The following is a 17843-nucleotide window of genomic DNA, read 5'->3' as shown; positions in this document are numbered from 1 at the left end:
ATGAGGGGGAAAGCAGGAGCCTTGCCACCCCCCACTTCTGCCCTAGACAATCCACAGGCCCCAAGTCCTCCTCAGCCGCGGCTCCGCCATGGGTGGGCAGGGCAGGGGCCGTGGATGGAACGGGCACAGGGGGGTCTGCTTGGTCCCTTATCCTCCCTGGGGTGCCAAGGGAGGGGAACCAGTTGCCCCACGCTGCTGGGTGGGCCCTCGACCTCCTCTTCCCCATGAGGCTGGGGCCCCTGCGGATTCCGAAAGGCCTAGCCTAGGGAAGGAAAAGTAGAGGGGCCCCCTTCCTGGGGACTTCTGACCCCGATCTGTACCTTCCCTGCACCCCCTCTCTCTTTCTCTTTGCCCACGGGTCAATCTGGTCCAGCCCGGGATGTGGTCACAGTAATGGGTATGACGTCACCTGCTTCTTCTTCAGGGACAGAAGGGCCTGGACAGAGGGGAGAGACTTTTTTTGACTTTCACCCTTAGGGCTCTTTAATAGACGACCCCTGGCCTTCTCCACGACCGGCGCCGCAGGCCGGTAGGAGCCCGGGGCCACCCACGGCCGAGCCCAACGTCGGCGTGACTCCTAAGGGGTCCCTGCCTGGTTCGAGGCAGGGCAGGAGGGCACAAAAAAGCAAGGTATCTTCCCCTCCCTAGCCATCCGAAAGAAAGCTAATTGGGAGAGCTACTGGAAAGAGCGGAGGCCCCCGTGGGCAGAAGGCCCAGCGCAAGGCACTTCCCTTCCGTGAGCCTGTAGTGTGAGGCAAAGTCAGTCAGTTGTATTGAGCGCTTACTGGGGGCACAGCACTATACTAAGCGCTTGGGAGTGTACACTATTAATAAGAACACCTGCTCTCCCCCCCTCATAGGTTGTGTACCCTTCAAAAGGGCAGGGTTTGTGTCCAGTTCCCACCTGCACTCTTGTTTCCCAGCGCTCAGCACACAGTAAGCGCTTAATAAATACTATCCCTACTTAGATGGGGAGCCCCCAAAGCATGGCATTTGTTAAGAGCTTGCTATGTGCCAAGCACTGTTCTAAGCACTGGGGGGGATACAAGGTGCTCAGGTTGTCCCACATGGGGCTCACAGTCTTAATCCCCATTTGACAGCTGAGGGAACGGAGGCACAGAGAAGTGAAGTGACTGGCCCAAAGTCACATAGCTGACAAGTGGTGGAGCGGGGATTTGAACCCATGACCTCTGACTCCAAAGCCCGGACTCTTTCCACTGAGCCACGCTGCTTCTCTAAGCAGGGCTGGTGTATCTACACTAGGCTGAGCAGAGTAAGCGTTTACTAAACGAGGTTATTATCGGCAGCCCAGGACGGGAGCCAAAAACATGCAGACGCGAGACTGAGAATTCACCTGGGTTTATAGAAGAAGACATCATCAGTCGTCATCTCTCGGCCTGCCCCAGCCCGGCTCACAGCATGAAGGGCAGATCCATATTTTTCTCTCCCGTGCCCACGTAGAAGTAGCCGTAGTTCTTGGTCTGGGGGACGTGGAAGAAGGTCAGGCCTGGCCAGAGCAGGCTCCGCAGCACCAGCAGCGAGTTGCCCCTTTCCATCTGGATGCTCCAGGAGCCTGGGGAAAGGGGCAGAAAACGGGGGGCTCGAACTCAACCCAGATGCCCAAGGTGGGGGCTGGGCTCAGCTGCGGACCGCATCTCACCCCCCCAGCCAGTCGGACCCTTGGGCCTCCCGAAGAACCTTGGCTGGTTGAGGAAAGGGACAAGGGCCCCCTTCTCCCTCCCGACTCCTCGCCGGGATTCCCCCAGGCCGGCTCCAAACCAAGCAAACAAATCGAGTTGGGCTCGGGGTGGGCCGCGCCGGAACCCCCATTCATCCCCTCCGCGGTGCTTCGGAGGCCGGGACGGGGCTTAGGCCCCGGAGCCGTAGCGGCTTGGCAGGAGGGGCCTTTCTCCTGGCTCCAGAAGCCAAGGAGTGAAGGGAGCCGCCGTGCGTGGGAGGAAAGAGCCTGGGAAAATCTTCCCTGGAAGACGATCTGGAGCTTCCCGGTCCCCGTGCGCCTTGCAACCGCCCTCCTGGCCCCCTCACCGGCCGGCCCAGCCAAAGGGGAAAAAAAAAAGCCCACCGCTTTGAAGGTTTCCACGTCCGGCCGCCCAGCCCTGAAATAAATACTGCCTTCATCGAGTGCCAGTGCTGCCTGGCGGTCCGCTTCCAGCCTCCCCCTGCCCTGGCCGGCGCTGCCTCGGGCCTCCGGGGACCGGACAGCTGTAGGACCCGTCTTTCCTCCACAGAGCATCAGTAAGAAACCCCCTTCCCCCCTCGACACATCTGCTTCCCCTCCCCACCCACGCCTGGCCCCTCCAAAAAGCGATTGAGGTGTTGCAAAGACGGCGTCCCTCCCCCGGCTACTTAAGAGCCGATTTGGTGTGAAGAAGCCTAGACGCGGGGAGCCGGGCTTTGCTCCCTTGTACCGAAAAGTTGAGCTTCCCGTAGCCCCCAAGGCCATCTGTCTCCACTCAACCACCCTCGGAGGGTACTGAATTTGTGGCAATTATTGACCCGATTATTGGTAATAATAATAATAATGGTGGCATTTGTTAAGCGCTTACTATGTGCAAAGCACTGTTCTAAGCGCTGGGGGGATATAACATGATCAGGTTGTCCCACGTGGGGCTCACAATCAATCCCCATTTTACAGATGAGGTAACTGAGGCTCAGAGAAGTGACTTGCCCAAGGTCACACAGCAGACATGTGGCGGAGCCGGGATCGAACCCATGACCTCTGACTCCTTTCCACTGAGCCACGCTGCTTCCATCCGGCCTCCAGCTTCTAGAGCAGGGCAGAAGGAGGGGATGAAAAGAAAGCCCGGGAGGACTGTGCCCTTCCAATGTCCCCCTGCTTTCCTCCGGGCGAGGACAAAGAAGCCCTGGCCACGGCCTCCTCCGTCCCTGGGGTCCACAGCCCTAAAACCGAAGCAGCGCGGCTCAGTGGAAAAGAGCCCGGGCTTTGGCGTCAGAGGTCGTGGGTTCAAATCGCGACCCCGCCAGTTGTCGGCCGGGTGACTTTGGGCAAGTCCCTTCTCTGTGCCTCAGTTCCCTCATCTGTAAAAGGGGGATGACGACCGTGAACCCCCACCGTGGGACAACCTGATCACCTGGTAACCTCCCCAGCGCTTAGAACAGTGCTTGGCACATAGTAAGCGCTTAATAAATGCCTTTATTATTATTATTATTATTATTATTATTACTACATGTGGGGCTCGGGGCCGCTGCCTTGTCCCAGGAAACTGGCCCCTTACTGACCCCTGCTGCCCAAGCCAGGTATGGCCGTCCTTCAGGCATCCAGCAGGTGGGTGGCTATGAACTGAGCGCCTACTATGTGAAGAGCACTGTACTAAGCCCTTGGGGGAGTCCCGTGCGACACAATTAGCGGACGTGATTTCCTTGCCCATAACGAGGTCACGGTCAGTAGTCCACTGCCTGCCCACCCAGTTCTGGATGGACACAGAGATCCTCCCCAGCGCTTAGAACAGCGCTTTGCACATAGTAAGCGCTTAACAAATGCCTATTATTATTATATTATTGACTTCACTTCTCTGGGCCTCAGTTCCCTCATCTGTAAAATGGGGATTGAGGCTGTGAGCCCCACGTGGGACAACCTGATGACTTTGTATCCCCCAAGCGCTTAGAACACATAGTGAGCGCTTAACAAATACCATCAGAGAAGCAGCGTGGCTCAGTGGAAAGAGCCCGGGCCTTGGAGTCAGAGGTCATGGGTTCGAATCCCAGCTCCGCCACATGCCTGCTGTGTGACCTTGGGCAAGTCGCTTCACTTCTCGGAGCCTCAGTTACCTCATCTGTAAAATGGGGATTAAGACTGTGAACCCCACATGGGACAACCTGATCACTTTGTATCCCCCCCAGCGCTTAGAACAGTGCTTTGCACATAGTAAGCGCTTAACAAATGCCAACATTATTATTATTATTATCATTATTATTATTCAGGGAAAAGGAGGGGGTGGTCCTGGGAGGGTCAGGTGACTATCTATTGAGCTCCGAATGACACTAGCGCTTAGAACGCTGCTTCACACATAGTAAGCGCTTAACAAATGCCATTATTATTACTAGGGGGGTCCAAAACCACCCAAACCCAGGAGCCTTGGGGCTGCTCCTGTCTTCCTCCCGCAGCCGCTCAGAGCCTGGGCTTTGCACAGCAAGGGTCACGGCGTTAAGCCAGAGACGGAGGAGGAGGAGTAAACGCAGAAGTAGCGGTAAAATAATAATGACGGCATTTATTAAGCGCTTACTATGTGCTAAGCGCTGGGGAGGTTACAAGGTGATCAGGTTGTCCCACGGGGGGTTCACAATCTTCATCCCCATTTTACAGATGAGGGAACTGAGGCCCAGAGAAGTTGACTTGTCCAAAGTCACACAGCTGACAGTTGGCGGAGCCGGGATCTATTCTAGCCCAGGCCTTGCACAGACAGAGGCCCTGCACCAAGCCACAGCAGTAGAAGTAGACGCTTAGAACAGTGCTTTGCACATAGTAAGCGCTTAATAAATGCCATCGTTATTATTATTGTTAGGTAGTATCTATTGTAGCCTACAATCCCCTCCAGTGTGGGACAGGGACGCTGTCCGGCCTGATTTTCTGGTATCTACCCCAGTGCTTAGGAAGGTACGGAGAAGCAGCGTGGCTCACTGGAAAGAGCCCGGGCTTTGGAGTCAGAGGTCATGGGTTCAAATCCCAGCTCCGCCAGCTGTCAGCTGTGTGGCTTTGGGCAAGTCACTTCACTTCTCTGCGCCTCAGTTCCCTCATCTGTAAAATGGGGATTGACTGTGAGCCCCCCGTGGGACAACCTGATCACCTTGTACCTCCCCAGCGCTTAGAACAGTGCTTTGCACATAGCAAGCGCTTAATAAATGCCATCATTATTATTATTTGGCATCATCATCATCATCAATCGTATTTATTGAGCGCTTACTGTGTGCAGAGCACTGTACTAAGCGCTTGGGAAGTACAAGTTGGCACATAGTAAGTGCTTAATAAATACTAATTAGTAGTGGTAGTGGTTGCAACCGAAGCTCCACCTGGGCAAGAGGGCTTCTCAGGCTCCAGGGCCCGGATTCCGAGTCGCCGCTAGCCCGAGGGCGGCTCCCGGCTCCTTACCTTTGGGAACGTCGTGTTCCAGGGAATCCAGGAAGTCGACGGCGGGGTCCAGGTCGGCCCTCTCGAGCAGAGTCTTGGTCTTCAGGTTGACGGGCTCCTTGAAGTGGAAGTAGGAGCTCAGCTTCTTGGCCTCCGACACGGACAGTCCTGTCGCCGTCGGGAGGGGAAGGGAAGCCGTCGGGCCCAGATCCAGGACCTCCTGTCCCCCCCGGGTATTTCTTATTCAGTCACTCCGTCCATTCCGTCACTCAGTCGAATTTACTGAGCGCTTCCTGCGTGCAAGCCACTGTACTAAGCGCTTGGGAGAGGCCTTCTTAGCCACTTCCAAGGCCAAGCGGTGTTCGGAGCGCTGGGGTAGATGCAGACTAATCGAGTTGGACCCAGCCAGTCCCTGTCCCACCTGGGGCTCCCAGGCTTAATCACCATTTTCCAGGGGAGGTCACTGAGGCCCAGAGAAGCAGAGTGACCCCCTGAGGTCACACAGCAAGCAAGTGGTGGACCAACCAATCAATCAATCGTATTTATTGAGCGCTTACTGTGTGCAGGGCACTGTACTAAGCGCTTGGGAAGTACAAGTTGGCAACACAGAGAGACAGTCCCTACCCAACAGTGGGCTCATAATAATGATGGCATTTATGAAGCACTTGGGGAAGCAGCGTGGCTCAGTGGAAGGAGCCCGGGCTTTGGAGCCAGAGGCCGTGGGTTCAAATCCCGGCTCCGCCGCTTGTCAGCTGGGTGACTTTGGGCAAGTCACTTCACTTCTCTGGGCCTCAGTTCCCTCATCTGGAAAATGGGGGTGAAGACTGTGAGCCCCTCATGGGACAACCTGATTACCTTATATCTACGCCAGCGCTTAGAACAGTGCTTTGCACATAGTAAGTGCTTAACAAATACCAAAATTATTATTATTACTATTATCAATCAATCGTATTTATTGAGCGCTTACTGTGTGCAGGGAAAGGACAGCGGTGGCTGTGGAAATACGACTGAATGAATTAATGAGGATGGACTTTTTGCCCAGATGGGGTAGGTGGGCCGAGGTCTCCCAATATAGGTTTGTACGTATTTATTACTCTATTTTACCTGTACACATCTATTCTATTTATTTTATTTTGTTAACATGTTTGGTTTTGTCGTCCGTCTCCCCCTTCTAGACTGTGAGCCCGCCGGTGGGTAGGGACCGGCTCTAGATGTGGCCAGCTTGGACTTCCCAAGCGCTTAGTCCAGTGCTCTGCACACAGTGAGCGCTCAATAAATACGACTGAATGAATCAATGGATGGAAACCGGCCCAAGGAGGAAGTCGGAAGTTTTTGCCCTAAGAACTTAAGTCACTTGAATTTTCGCACTTAACAGGTGGAAAGGGCTTGCCGTCACTGGCATCTCTGAGACTTCTAAGCTCACTAGCCTCTCCCGAGGGACAGGGCTCATAATAATAATAATAATGATTCATTCATTCATTCAATCGTATTTATTGAGCGCTTACTGTGTGCAGAGCACTGGACTGAGCGCTTGGGAAGTCCAAGTGGGCAACATCTAGAGATGGTCCCTACCCAACAGCGGGCTCACAGTCTAGAAGAATGTCGAGTCTGAATGTGGAGAGAGCTAGGATCTGCTGATGTGGGGAGGGAGGGAGGTCCCGGTGGGGGGAATAATGCCTCCAAACCCCAAGCAGTTCCCAGAAAATCAATCAATCGTATTTATTGAACGCTTACTATGTGCAGAGCACTGTACTAAGCGCTTGGGAAGTCCAAGCTGGCAACATACAGAGACAGTCCCTACCCAACAGCGGGCTCGCAGTCCAGAAAAGGCAAATCTGAAATGATTTACTTACTGCGTTATGTTTTTTTTTAAGGTATCTGTTAAGCACTTACTATGTGCCAGACACTATTATAACGTTGGGGTAGAATCAAGCCTACCAGGTTGGAAACTGTCCCTGTCCCACATAGGGCCCACAGCCTCAATCCCCATTTCACAGATGAGGTAACAGGGGCCCAGATCAATCAATCAATCGTATTTATTGAGCACTTACTGTGTGCAGAGCACTGTACTAAGCGCTTGGGAAGTACAAGTTGGCAACATATAGAGACAGTCCCTACCCAGCAGTGGGCTCACAGTCTAGAAGGGGGAGACAGAGAATAAAACCAAACATACTAACAAAATAAAATAAATAGAATAGATATGTACAAGTAAAATAAATCATCATCAATCGTATTTATTGAGCGCTTACTATGTGCAGAGCACTGTACTAAGCGCTTGTTGAATGATGGCATTTTTTAAGCTCTTACTATGTGCCAAGCACTGTTCTAAGCGCTGGGGGGGATACAAGGTGATCACGATGTCCCCCGTGGGGCTCACAGTCTTAATCCCCATTTTACAGATGAGGGAACTGAGGCTCAGAGAAGTGAAGTGACTTGCCCAAGGTCACACAGCAGACGTGGGGGAGGCGGCATTAGAACCCGTGACTTCTGACTCCCAAGCCCGTGCTCTTTCCCCTGAGCCACGAGTAGGGACCGTCTCTATGTGTTGCCGACTTGGACTTCCCAGGCGCTTAGTCCAGTGCTCTGCACACAGTAAGCGCTCAATAAATACAAATGAATGAATGAATGAATGAATGAATGAATGCCTAAGCACTTGGGAGCAGAAACACGCCCGACCCAGAATCCCACTAGCTCACCACTTAACTGGCCCCGTCGAGGCAAGGGGAAGGAGAGGAGGGTCGGGGGGTTTGGGGTGGAGGGCGGCTCAGTGGAAAGAGCCCGGGCTTTGGAGTCAGAGGTCATGGGTTCAAATCCCGGCTCCGCCAATTGTCAGCTGTGTGACTTTGGGCAAGTCACGTCACTTCTCTGGGCCTCAGTTACCTCATCTGGAAAATGGGGATTAAGACTGTGAGCCCCCCGTGGGACAACCTGATCACCTTATATCCTCCCCAGCGCTTAGAATAATGCTCTGCACATAGTAAGCGCTTAACAAATGCCATTATTATTATTATTATTATATTTATTGAGCGCTTACTGTGCGCAATCAATCAATCGTATTTATTGAGCGCTTACTGTGTGCAGAGCACTGGACTAAGCGCTTGGGAAGTCCAAGTTGGTAACATCTAGAGACGGTCCCTACCCAATAACGGGCTCACGACAGGCAACAGAACGACACATATTAAGAAAATAAAATAAAATAGACCAGACGGCAGCCGGGAAGGGACTTACCTTCAAAGCTTCTGTTGACGTGAACAGGCCCAAGGGGGGTCTTGACTAAGGCCCCGCGAGGGACGATGGCCACGGCCTTGTCAATCTGGTCGATGGTGGCCACCAACCGAGCCTCCTCTTTGATCTGGATCTAGAGAGGTGGGCAAGGGAACGCAGCCTGGATTCACAAACAACCCCCTCCACCTTCAGCCAGCCAGTCCATCGTATTTATTGAGCGCCTACTGTGTGTGGCGAGCTGTCCTGAGAGCTTGGGAGAAAATCTTTTAGTCTTTTAGACTGTGAGCCCACCTTTTAGACTGTGAGCCCACTGTTGGGTAGGGACTGTCTCTATATGTTGCCAATTTGTACTTCCCAAGCGCTTAGTACAGTGCTCTGCACATAGTAAGCACTCAATAAATACGATTGATGATGATGATGATGATATAACCACAAACAGGCAAATTTCCTGCCCACAGCGAGCTTCAAGGCCTTCCTAAAATCCAGTCCTGCCGGGCTGGGTCTTCCCACTCCCCCAGTTTTTCCAGCTGGGTCTTTCATTCATTCAGTCGTATTTATTGAGCGCTGACTGTGTGCAGAGCACTGTACTAGGCGCTTGGGAAGTCCAAGTTGGCAACTTATAGAGGCGGTCCCTACCCAACGGTGGGCTCACAGTCTAGAAGGGGGAGACAGACAACAAAACAAAACATATTAACCAAATAAATAGAATAAATCTGTACAAATAGAGTAATAAATACGTACAAACATATATGCAGGTGCTGTGGGGAGGCTTCTAGACTGTGAGCCCACTGTTGGGTAGGGACCGTCTCTATATGTTCCCAACTTGTACTTCCCAAGCGCTTAGTACAGTGCTGTGCACACAGTAAGCGCTCAATAAATATGATTGAATGAATGAGGTAAGGCGGGGAGGGATGAGGAGGGGGCTCAGTGTGGGAAGGCCTCCTGGAGGAGGTGAGCTCTCAGGAGGGCTTTGAAGGGTCTTTGATATTCTCTGCTTCTTTTTTTTTTGTTCTAATGGTATTAAGCACTATGGGCTGGGCATCGTACTAAGCGCTGGAAAGATACAAGCTAGCCCAGTTGGACGTAGTCCCTGTCCCACATGGGGCTCCCAATCTCCATCTTACATATGGAATAACTGAGGCACGGAAAAGTTGGATGACTTGTCCGGGTAAGCGCTGGAAAGATACAAGCCAGTCCAGTTGGACGTAGTCCCTGTCCCACACGGGGCTCCCAATCTCCATTTTACATATGGAGTAACTGAGGCACGGAAAAGTTGGGTGACTTGTCCGGGTAAGCGCTGGAAAGATACAAGCTAGTCCACTTGGATGTAGTCCTTGTCCCACACGGGGCTCCCAATCTCCGTTATACATATGGAGTAACTGAGGCACGGAAAAGTTGGATTACTTGTCCAGGTAAGCGTTGGAAAGATACAAGCCAGTCCAGTTGGACGTAGTCCCTGTCCCACATGGGGCTCACAATTTCCATTTTACATATGCAGTAACTGAGGCACGGAAAAGTTAGATGACTTGTCCAGGTAAGTGCTGGAAAGATACAAGCTAGTCCAGTTGGACGTAGTCCCTGTCCCACAAGGGGCTCCCAATGTGGGACAGGGACTATGTATATATGATTGTACATATTTATTACTCTATTTTACTTGTACATATCTATTGTATTGATTTTACTTTGTTAATATGTTTGGTTTGGTTCTCTGTCTCCCCCTTCTAGACTGTGAGCCCACTGTTGGGTAGGGACCGTCTCTCTATGTTGCCAACTTGGACTTCCCAAGCGTTTAGTACAGTGCTCTGCACACAGGAAGCGCTCAATAAATACGATTGATGATTGATTGATTTTACATATGGAGTAACTGAGGCACGGAAAAGTTAGGTGACTTGTCCAGGTTCCCACAACCTCCGGCTCTCCGGCCTGTGCTGTATCCACTAGGCCCCGCTGCTTCTTGCCCTCTAAACTCCTTGTAGAAACGTCCCGCTCCGTTGGCCTCTCCCAAGCGCTTAGAACAGTGCTCTGCACACTTTAAGCGCTGAGGGACGGGGGTCCGGTCCCCCCTCGAGGGCAGGGGTCCCTCCGGCCCTCTCGAGGGCACATAGACTAAACGTCCCCCCCGGCGGGTGCCCGAGGGTCACCTACCACGACTTCCTCCTCATATGTCTTGTCCCCCTCTTCCACCTTCTGCACCTCGGTGTGGTCGTATTCGTGCGAGGGGTCCCCCATGAAACGCCCCTTCACCACGGACGTCTGAGTCACAACTTTCTCCGTGGCTGGTGGCAGGAGGCACCACTCCATGCAGTTCAAACTGGCAACAACACACACAGACACACACAAACACGCAAGAGAGTGATATCGAAACAATCGCATGTACTGAGCGCTTACTGTTTTTTGCAAAGCACTGGGCTGAGTGATTGGGAGAGTTCAAACTGGCAACAACACACACACAAGCACACAGGAGTGATATCAAAACAATCATATTTACTGAGCACTTACTGTGTGCAGAGCACTGGGCTGAGTGATTGGGAGAGTTCAAACTGGCAACAACACACAGACACACACAAACACGCAAGAGAGTGATATCGAAACAATCGCATGTACTGAGCGCTTCCTGTGTGCAGAGCACTGGGCTGAGTGATTGGGAGAGTTCAAACTGGCAACAACACACAAGCACACAGGAGTGATATCCAAACAATCGTATTTACTGAGCGCTTACTGTGTGCACAGCACTGGGCTGAGTGATTGGGAGAGTTCAAACTGGCAACAACAACACACACAGACACACACAAGCACGCAGGAGTGATATCAAAACAGTCGTATTTACTGAGCGCTTACTGTGTGCAGAGCACTGGGCTGAGTGATTGGGAGAGTTCAAACTGGCAACAACAACACACACACAAGCACGCAGGAGTGATGTCAAAACAATCGCATTTACTGAGCGCTCACTGTGTGCAGAGCACTGGGCTGAGTGACTGGGAGACTGCAACAGAACGATAGGAATTGGCAGACGCGTCCCCCCGCCCACCGTGAGCCTACAGTCTAGAGGGGGAGATGTGGCAATCTGAATACATAAATTTATAGATATTGTAAATTGCTTAATATTATAATTAAATCTATGATTCATAGATCTAAATCTGTATAACTTACGTATGATAATTATTTAATATTATAATTAAATCTATAATTTATAGATTTAAATCTGTATGATTTACATATAAGAATTATTTGATATTATAATTAAATCTATAATTTATAGGTATAAATCTGTATAATTTACATATAAGAATTACTTGATATTATAATTAAATCTAATTTATAGATATACATCTGTATAATTTATATGTATAAATTATGTAATATTGTAATTAAATCTATAATTTAGATATATAAATCTGTATTGTTTATATATAAAAATTATTTAATATTATAACTAAATCTCTTATAGATATAGATATGTGTGATTTATATATAAATTATTTAATATGATTAAATCTATAATTCATAGATATAAATCTGTATAATTTGTATATATGAATTAGTTAATGTTATAATTAAATCTATAATTTATAGATATAAATCTCTATAATTTATATGTGTGATTATTTAATATTATAATTGAATCTATAATTTACAGATATAAATCTATATAAATCTAAATATATAATTTATAGATATAAATCTATATAAGTTATTTAATATCACAATTAAATCTACAATTTATAGGTCTAAATCTGTATAATTTATATATGTAATTATTTAATATAATTGAATCCATAATTTATAGATATAAATCTATGATATAAGTCTAAATATATAATTTATAGATATAAATCTATATAATTAATATATAAATTATTTGATATAATTACATCTATGATTTATAGGTACAGATCTATACAATGAATATATATAAATTATTTAATATTATAGTTACATCTATCATTTATAGGCATAAATCTATATAATATAAATCTAAATATGTAATTTATAGATATAATAATAATAACGATGGCATTTATTAAGTGCTTACTATGTGCAGATCACTGTTCTGGGCGCTGGGGAGGTTACAAGGTGATCAGGTTGTCCCACGGGGGGCTGACGGTCTTAATCGCTTAGAGCAGCGCTTTGCACATAGTAAGCGCTTAATAAATGCCATTATTATTATTATTATCAATCAATCAATCGTATTTATTGAGTGCTTGCTGTGTGCAGAACACTGTACTAAGCACTTGGGAAGTACAAGTTGGCAACATCTAGAGACGTTCCCTACCCAACAGTGGGCTCACAGTCTAGAAGGGGGAGACAGACAACATATTTTACAGATGAGGGAACTGAGGCCCAGAGAAGTGAAGTGACTTGCCCAAAGTCACACGGCTGACAAGCGGCAGAGCCGGGATTTGAACCCAGGACCTCTGACTCCAAAGCCCGGGCTCTTTCCACTGAGCCACGCTGCTTCCCTAGAGCGCTTCTACTGAGTGCTTACTGTGTGGACATAAGCAGCATGGCTTAGTGGTGAGAGCCCCGCCTTGGGAGTCAAGAGGTCGTGGGTTCTAATCCTGCCTCCGCCACTTGTCAACTGGGTGACTTTGGGCCAGTCGCTTCACTAGGCCTCAGTTCCCTCATCTGTCAAATGGGGACAAAGACTGTGAGCCCCACGTGGGACAACCTGATCACCTTGTATCTGCCCCAGCGCTTAGAACAGTGCTTCATTCATTCATTCATTCAATTGGATTTATTGAGCGCTTCCTGTGTGCAGAGCACTGGACTAAGCGCTTGGGAAGGCCAAGTTGGCAACAGATAGAGGCGGTCCCTACCCAACAGCGGGCTCACAGTCTAGAAGGGGGAGGCAGGGAACAAAACAAAACATATTAACAAAATAAAATAAGTAGAATAAATATGTACAAGTAAAATAAATAAATAGAGTAATAAATACGTACAAACATTCTAGCTTGTGAGCCCGCTGTTGGGTAGGGACCGTCTCTATATGTTGCCAACCTGGACTTCCCAAGCGCTTAGTACAGTGCTCTGCACACAGTAAGCGCTCAATAAATACGATTGAATGAATGTATACAAATATACAGGTGCGGGGGGGAGAGGAAGGAGGGGGCTCAGTCTGGGCTTGGCACATAGTAAGTGCCTCACAAATACCATCATTGTTATCATAAGTGCCGCGGGGCTGAAGGAGGGGTGAAGCAGCAGCGTGGCTCAGTGGAAAGAGCCCGGGCTTTGGAGTCAGAGGTCATGGGTTCAAATTCTGCTCCGCCACTTGTCAGCTGTGTGACTTTGGACAAGTCACTTCACTTCTCTGGGCCTCAGTTACCTCATCTGGAAAATGGGGATTAAGACCGTGAGCCCCCCCACCCCGCCATGGGACAACCTGATCACCTTGTAACCTCCCCAGCGCTTAGAACAGTGCTTTGCACATAGTAAGTGCTTAATACCATCATTATTATTATTATCCCAGCGCTTAGAACAGTGCTTTGCACATAGTAAGCGCTTAACAAATATCATCGTTATTCTTATTATTATTACTCCAGCGCTTAGAACAGTGCTTGGCACATAGTAAGCGCTTAACAAATGCCATCATTATTATTATTATTATTATTATTATTACTCCAGCGCTTAGAACAGTGCTTTGCACATAGTAACCGCTTAACAAATACCATCATTACTATTATTACTCCAGCGCTTAGAACAGTGCTTGGCACATAGTAAGCGCTTAATAAATACCATCGTTATTATTATTACTCCAGCGCTTAGAACAGTGCTTGGCACGTAGTAAGCGCTTAACAAATACCATCGTTATTATTATTACTCCAGAGCTTAGAACAGTGCTTGGCGCATAGTAAGCGCTTAACAAATACCATCGTTATTATTTTTACTCCAGCGCTTAGAACAGTGCTTGGCACATAGTAAGCGCTTAACAAATACCATAGTTATTATTATTATTATTACCCCAGCGCTTAGAACAGTGCTTGGCACATAGTAAGCGCTTAACAAATACCATCGTTATTATTATTACTCCAGAGCTTAGAACAGTGCTTGGCACATAGTAAGCGCTTAACAAATACCATCATTATTATTATTACTCCAGCGCTTAGAACAGTGTTTGGCACATAGCGCTTAATAAATACCATCGTTATTATTATTACTCCAGCGCTTAGAACAGTACTTGGCACATAGTAAGCGCTTAACAAATGTCATCATTATTATTATTACTCCAGCGCTTAGAACAGTACTTGGCACATAGTAAGCGCTTAACAAATACCATCGTTATTATTATTACCCCAGCGCTTAGAACAGTGCTTGGCACATAGTAAGCGCTTAACAAACACCATCGTTATTATTATTACTCCAGCGCTTAAAACAGCGCTCGGCACATACTAAGCGCCTCACAAATACCATCATTGTTATTCTAAGTGCCGTGGGGCTGAGGGAGGAGTGAAGAAAGGAGTGGGAGAAGAGGAAATGAGGCCTTAGGGAAAGCCTCTGGAGGAGGTACGCCTTCAATAAGGCTTTGAAGGGTTTCTAGCAATCAAACAAAATGAAAAAATCAAATCAAAATGTATTGAGTACTTACTATTGACTGGACTAAGCGCATGAGTTTACCGTCTAGAAGGGGAGACTGTAATGGAGGTCTGGCCCTCTTACCTCACCCACCTGCAAGCCCTACTAAATATCACGCCCTCCGGGCCTAGATTCTCCCCTCATCAATTAAGCCCGTGTATTCTTCTACTTCGCCCCTCATCAATTAAGCCCGTGTATTCTTCTACTTCTCCTCTCATCAATTAAGCACGTGTATTCTTCTGCTTCTCCCCTCATCAATTAAGCACGTGTATTCTTCTACTTCTCCCCTCATCAAACACGTGTATTCTTCTACTTCTCCCCTCATCAATTAAGCCCGTGTATTCTTCTACTTCTCCCCTAATCAATTAAGCCCGTGTATTCTTCTACTTCTCCCCTCATCAATTAAGCCCGTGTATTCTTCTACTTCTCCCCTCATCAATTAAGCCCGTGTATTCTTCTACTTCTCCCCATCAATTAAGCACGTATATTCTTCTACTTCTCCCATCATCAATTAAGCACGTGTATTCTTCTACTTCTCCCCTCATCAATTAAGCACGTATTCTTCTACTTCTCCGCTCATCAATTAAGCACGTATATTCTTCTACTTCTCCCCTCATCAATTAAGCACGTATTCTTCTACTTCTCCCCTCATCAATTAAGCACGTATTCTTCTACTTCCCCCACCTGTAATGCATTTTAGTATTTCTCTCCCCCCCCCACCCCCCAGCTGGATTTCAGAGCTCTTCGGAGGCAGGCTGACCCTTCTTTACTCTCCCCAGTAGCTGTGCCTGGCACATAGTAGGCGCTTAATGAAGACCACTATCATTATTAACAACTTGTAATTAAAATAATAAAGATAAAGATAGCATTTATTAAGCGCTTACTATGTGCAAAGCACGTAATAATAATAATGATAACATTTATTAAGCGCTTACTCTTCGGAGGCAGGCTGACCCTTCTTTACTCTCCCCAGTAGCTTAGCACAGTGCCTGGCACATAGTAGACGCTTAACGAAGACCACGATCATTATTAACAACTTGTAACTAAAATAATAATGATAAAGATAGCATTTATTAAGCGCATACTATGTGCAAAGCACGTAATAATAATAATGATAACATTTATTAAGCGCTTACTATGCGCAAAACACTTAATAATAATGATAATAACATTTATTAAGCACTTACTATGCGCAAGGCACTTAATAATGATAATGATAGCATTTATTAAGTGCTTACTATGCGCAAAGCACTTAATAATAATGATAATGATAGCATTTATTAAGCGCTTATTATGTGCAAAGCACTTAATAATAATGATGATAATGAGGAAACCACGTGGGGTCCTGCGTCTCAATCCCCATTTTCCTGACGAGGGAACTGAGGCCCAGAGAAGTTAAGTGACTGGCCTAAGGTCACACAGCAGACCACGGGGGGGGGGGGGGGGGGGGCGGGACTAGAACCCATGACCAGATTCTGACTCCAAAGCCAGTGCCCGGCCATTCTGCCATACCTCGGCGCTGAGAATAATAATAATAACTTTGGTATTTGTTATGCGCTTACTATGTGCCAAGCACTGTTCTAAGCGCTGGGGTGATCAGGTTGTCCCCCGTGGGGCTCACAGTCTTCATCCCCATTTTCCAGATGAGGGAACTGAGGCCCGGAGAAGTTAAGGGGCTTGCCCAAAGTCACCCAGCTGATAAATGGCAGAGGCGGGATTAGAACCCATGACCTCTGACTCCCAAGCCTGCGCTCTTTCCACTGAACCACACTGCTTCAGAATAATAATAATAATAATAATAATAATAATAATAATAATGGCATTTATTAAGTGCTTACTATGTGCCAAGCACTGTTCTAAACGCTGGGGGAGATACAAGGTAATCAGGTTGTCCCAAATGGGGCTCACAGTCTTCATCCCCATTTTCCAGATGAGGGAACTGAGGCCTAGAGAAGTGAAGTGACTTGCCCAAAGTCACCCAGTTGATAAGTGGCAGAGGCGGGATTAGAACCCATGCCCTCTGACTCCCAAGCCTGCGCTCTTTCCACTGAACCACGCTGCTTCAGAATAATAATAATAATAATAATAATGGCATTTATTAAGTGCTTACTATGTGCCAAGCACTGTTCTAAGCGCTGGGGGAGATACAAGGTGATCAGGTTGTCCCACGGGGGGCTCACGGTCTTCACCCCCATTTTCATGCATTCATTCATGAAGTGAAGTGGCTCGCCCCAAGTCACCCAGCTGACAGTTGGCGGGGCAGGGATTTGAACCCCTGACCCGTGACTCCAAAGCCCGTGAAGGACCGTCTCCCGGGCAGGAGGAGGAAGAGGGGTCGCCCCCGCCCCGTCCCGCCCCGCCCCGCCCGGCACCTGTAGAGAGTCTTGCGTTCCCCGAGCTGGTCCGGGCCGAGGCCCTGGGCGATGTAGTAGTCGGCGGTGAGGCCGAGGATGCGGCCCCAGAAGAGGACGCGCTGGTAGCGGTAGTCGCGGCGGAGGAGCAGCAGGGAGGTGAGCAGCGCTGCCCTCCGCTCGGGGCTCAGCCCCAGCCCGCTGCCCGACGCCAGCTCCAGCGACAGCAGCAGCGCCTCGGCGTCCATCGCGGCCCCGTGGCAGCCGGCCCCGTGGCAACCGTCCCCGTGGCAACCGTCCCCGTGGCAACCGCCCCGCCAACGGCCGCGCCGCATCCCCGGTTGCCCCGGCAACGCCCGGCCCTCCCCACGGGCCGCGGCCCCCGCCCACACGGGCTTGGGAGCCCCGAGGACCTGGCTTCCTTCGCTCTTTCCTATTTCTTGGGCGCTTACTACTGGGCCCAATAAAGACGATTGATTGAATGAATGAATGAATGAAGGAATGAATGACTAAACGCTTGGGCAGCGCAATTTGGCAACACCTAGAGACGGCCCCTGCCCAACCAGGGGCTCCCTCCCCGCCCATTCATT

General features: G+C 48.8%; 1 protein-coding gene across 2 annotated transcripts; it reads right to left on the bottom strand.

Moving 5' to 3' along the window:
* Positions 1-1343: 1343 nt before the first annotated feature.
* Positions 1344-17522, bottom strand: RSPH9 (radial spoke head component 9). Of its 2 annotated transcripts, none has more exons than XM_038761157.1 (5): positions 17275-17522; positions 10478-10643; positions 8336-8465; positions 5129-5275; positions 1344-1573 (listed from the first exon to the last, which is right to left on the bottom strand). In XM_038761157.1, exons 1-5 carry the CDS (start codon positions 17499-17501, stop codon positions 1413-1415), a joined length of 831 nt encoding a protein of 276 aa, XP_038617085.1. In that variant the 5' UTR covers positions 17502-17522; the 3' UTR covers positions 1344-1412. The 2 variants fall into 2 exon arrangements, with proteins under 2 accessions (XP_038617085.1, XP_038617084.1); XM_038761156.1 differs by having other exon boundaries at positions 5129-5225.
* Between the last annotated feature and the right edge of the window lie 321 nt (positions 17523-17843).

The sequence above is a fragment of the Tachyglossus aculeatus genome, chromosome 19, assembly GCF_015852505.1.
Source record: "Tachyglossus aculeatus isolate mTacAcu1 chromosome 19, mTacAcu1.pri, whole genome shotgun sequence".
NCBI lineage: Eukaryota > Metazoa > Chordata > Mammalia > Monotremata > Tachyglossidae > Tachyglossus > Tachyglossus aculeatus.
This window is presented reverse-complemented; position numbering and strand designations above follow the sequence as displayed.